Below are 3,515 nucleotides of genomic sequence, written 5' to 3' on the forward strand. Positions count from 1 at the left end.
GATGAATGGATGGATATGTATATACACACACACACTCACACAAAAACACTTTTGTGTTTAGCAGTCTCATTGCATATGGGTAAGTGTGCAGCATAAAGTGGCCCTCTAGTAGTATCAACAAAAAATGGTGGCCCCTTCCCTCATTTAAGTAGCCCATACCTGCACTAGATGTTTGTGTTACGGTACAACCATTTTTCTGATTCAGTTTATAGCTTTTGCATGGTCACTGTATGTTTGAGGCTCACTTTTTAGTTCCTGTCTGCCTGTAATGGAGAGTGTTGCTTCCCCCTCCCCTCAGCTACAAATAAAAAAAACATATATCACCACAGCAGCCACTGACTCAGGAGATTCTGGTTGAGCTCTCCCATATTCTTGATTAAGGAAGAAAGCTGATGTAAAACTGTTTCACWTGAAACCCTTAATGAGAACTCACAGGCAGTGCACGACGGTGCGTCCTTCCCCGCACTCCCTCTGCCACTTGTGCACTTGAGCCAGCAGGTTGAGGAAAGCCTTCTTGGAGTCGGGAACGTCGCGATACGCCGACCAGCGCAGGAACTGGAACTGACACACCACCAGCTGGCCCTCTTGGAGCTTCGGAAGCACAGATCAGAAGAAACACATGTCAAGACTCGGAGCACGTGCCTGTAACGCAGCAAACACTGTTCCGGCCCGCCTAAATGCGCCAGCCTCTGACGGCTCTCCAGACTGCACGCTGGCATTTCAGTGGTGCTAACTCAGCAGCCTGACTTCCAGATCTATGTGTCTGTGGGTGTAAGTGGGGCTCGTGCTGTGTGTGAAAGAGGTCCCTGTGTGTTCATAACCTTGTCCTGTAGAATCTCACCTAATACTTAAGGACCAGTGGAGAACTGTAACTCATGCAAATTAGGCTGGCAAAGACACCCAACGATGCACGGAGGAATTGCCTCAGCGAAGGTGGGAATTTAAACTTTTTTTTCTTCTTTTTGTTCCACCCTCACACCCACACAGACATATGCTTACAATGCACTTCCCACAGCYTCTACTCCCTGCCCTTGTATATCATTGTCACGCACCAGAAATACACACAATAATGTACGGAGAGAGGTGCTAAAAGTGAAAAGGGTGTGTGTTAGTTCTGATTTAATTCCTCCTGCGCTGTGTTAAGTTGCCCTTTTCTTGACTGTGATGTGCTCGGAGTTGGAAAAAAAAAAGAGGTGCCTTAGGTAGAGAGGGGAATGACAAGGGCAGCCGACAGAGGAGGTAAGGATGCCAATCAAGAAGGGAAGTTGTCACGTTGCTTCTAATGGCACGGGGCGGGAGAATGTCGTGCATGCAGATTTCTTCTATAATTGGGTGACGGTGTCCTGAGCAGAACGAATGCACTCACTTAAGCAAAGAAAGGCCAAAATTGTGTTTTTTTTCTTTTTAGCTGAAAAACTATAAACCAATCATGTWCAAACTCTAAGACAAAAACTCTCACTGCTAATATTTCGCTTATTTCATGAGCTCAATCTAATTCAGCGCATTTAAAAAAATGTGTGACAAGGTTTGTGAGGAAATGGAAGGAAAATCTGCTTTGGGGCATGAAGGACAATACTCCTGAGATCCGGCAGGCTCTACGATAATGAAAGTTTGATCTTWTAATATGCCAAAAGGCACCGGAGAAGGGAAGACACCTATCTGAGTAATGACGAATAGAAATTGAAAGAAGCAGAGTGACCTTTATAGCGTGCATGTCAATGGGCGTCTCCTGCGTGTTTTCCCACGGGAAGAAAATTCTTCTGATTAKAATCACCTGCATGGGGAACTGGTTCAATTATATGGACTGCTGAATCTCAAAACAATATCATTGTGTTGTATGTTAAGAGACTCGTCTGCTGCTCTAAAAACTGCCATGCCATATTACAGAGAGCATTTATTTTCAAGTGTTTTGTGTTTAATGTCCTCTCGAGGAAAGACAGAAATAAGGCTGAAGGACAGATGTCAGATAATCACCTGTTTTTCCTCATTTCATCCGTTCAGATTTTAAAGCATCAGACGCACAACCAGCAGCACGTGGACTGTCAGAACCACTTTCGTTAGATCCAGGTGGCAGCTCCAAATGTGCTGTTGGTAAAACGTAGCATCTCCTGCGAGGTTTCTGTCGTTCTTTCAGCTAATGCGGCTCTAATAAGTGTTGTGGAACAGCGTGTGCTGTGTTGTGTCACGACGACTCACCCTTGTGACGTTCTTGACCCGAAACAGACGAGTGATGACATCCTCGTCTGCAGACATGGACAGGAACTCCACCTCCATGGGTCCATACTGCTGTAAACCAGGCTCCGGCCAGTACTGAACACACGGCTTCAGTGAGAGAGACGAGGTCATCAGAAACTTCCACAGTTACAAAAAAACCCAAAGAATCAAAGTCAAAGTGAACATTATGAATTTCAGAATGCTGGCACTGTGTAGAAGACTAATAATGAATCTTTTAAAACTGGGAGGGCTGCAAACTTTCAAATCTCCATTATGCTCTTWTTCTCCAGATTATCAACTTTGATGGATTTTGTGACCTCTAATCCAACCAGCACATTACAGTTTACTTTAATGATCTTTCCTTCCTCATACAAACTTGTTTGAAGAGAATTGCAGAGAAAACTTGCAGTAATATAGTCTCCATAACCTAAATCCATCCGAAATATTTTAGAAACAGTTCGGGGAGCAAACAGTCACTAACTGATTTTAAATAGATTGTCCTAAAGTTTTTAAGCCACTCGATGCTAATGAAAATATTGACACAAGTAATAAATTGCCATTCTGGTTTGTCTTTACTACACAACTGACCATGCCCCCCCCCCACACAAAAAAAAAATTCACTAAAAAACTTGACATCTGTTTAAAAAAATTTATTTTATGAATTCGATTGATTCTTTTTTTGTTGTTGTTCGTTTTTTAAAACGAGAAAAACAATCAGGTGATTTTTCAGTATTTTTGTTTAAAAGCTCAATTTTAAAAAACACAAGCATAATTATAAAAGAAATTTATCACGCTGTAATATTTCAGAAAACCTTTGCCAGCTTATGAACATTTGGTCAAACTCTAAAGATGTCTATGTTGGAGATTAACATTAAAAAATTCTGAAAATCTCCTTTGGTTGTAGAGGTCGACCATCAGTCAGCCAATGTTTGTGTTTTTTACTTGTATCGGCATCAGCCGATACTTGCGTGTGTTCGCAGATAAACAATCTTAAGATTGTTTGTTTTTATTGTTATGTATTTAAATTATATTTATTGTTAATATGTTTTGTTAATAAATGCTGCGTTTTTGTTTAAATTGAGACTTGTGTAACATTTGTTATCATGTGTCCTTTTTTCATGTAAATGGAGGAAGAAAGTGCCGTATCAGCTTCAGGAACTAGGCAAAAAAAATCAGCAGCACATATCAGTGATGGGTTAATGGGTTAGTGTTGGCCTTAAAAAATCCTGTATCGTTCGACCTCTAAGACATACAGCAACACTTATTTATCAAGCTTATCAATCAATTTGTTCATTTCTCTG

The 3,515-nt window shown here is 41.3% G+C and overlaps 1 protein-coding gene across 4 annotated transcripts in view; it reads right to left on the reverse strand.

Annotated features, from left to right (window-relative positions):
• The window catches only part of ptprub (protein tyrosine phosphatase receptor type Ub), a 311,934-nt gene that overhangs the window by 10,149 nt on the left and 298,270 nt on the right, over nucleotides 1-3,515 (reverse strand). For all 4 annotated transcript variants that reach the window (XM_014016596.1, XM_014016595.1, XM_014016594.1 and 1 more), the window contains 2 exons: nucleotides 2,197-2,322; nucleotides 434-591 (listed from right to left, as the gene is read on the reverse strand). In XM_014016596.1, coding sequence (XP_013872050.1) covers nucleotides 434-591; nucleotides 2,197-2,322 — 284 coding nt within the window. The remainder of the gene's footprint in view (nucleotides 1-433; nucleotides 592-2,196; nucleotides 2,323-3,515) is intronic.

The sequence above is a fragment of the Austrofundulus limnaeus genome, unplaced genomic scaffold, assembly GCF_001266775.1.
Source record: "Austrofundulus limnaeus strain Quisiro unplaced genomic scaffold, Austrofundulus_limnaeus-1.0 Scaffold148, whole genome shotgun sequence".
Lineage (NCBI taxonomy): Eukaryota > Metazoa > Chordata > Actinopteri > Cyprinodontiformes > Rivulidae > Austrofundulus > Austrofundulus limnaeus.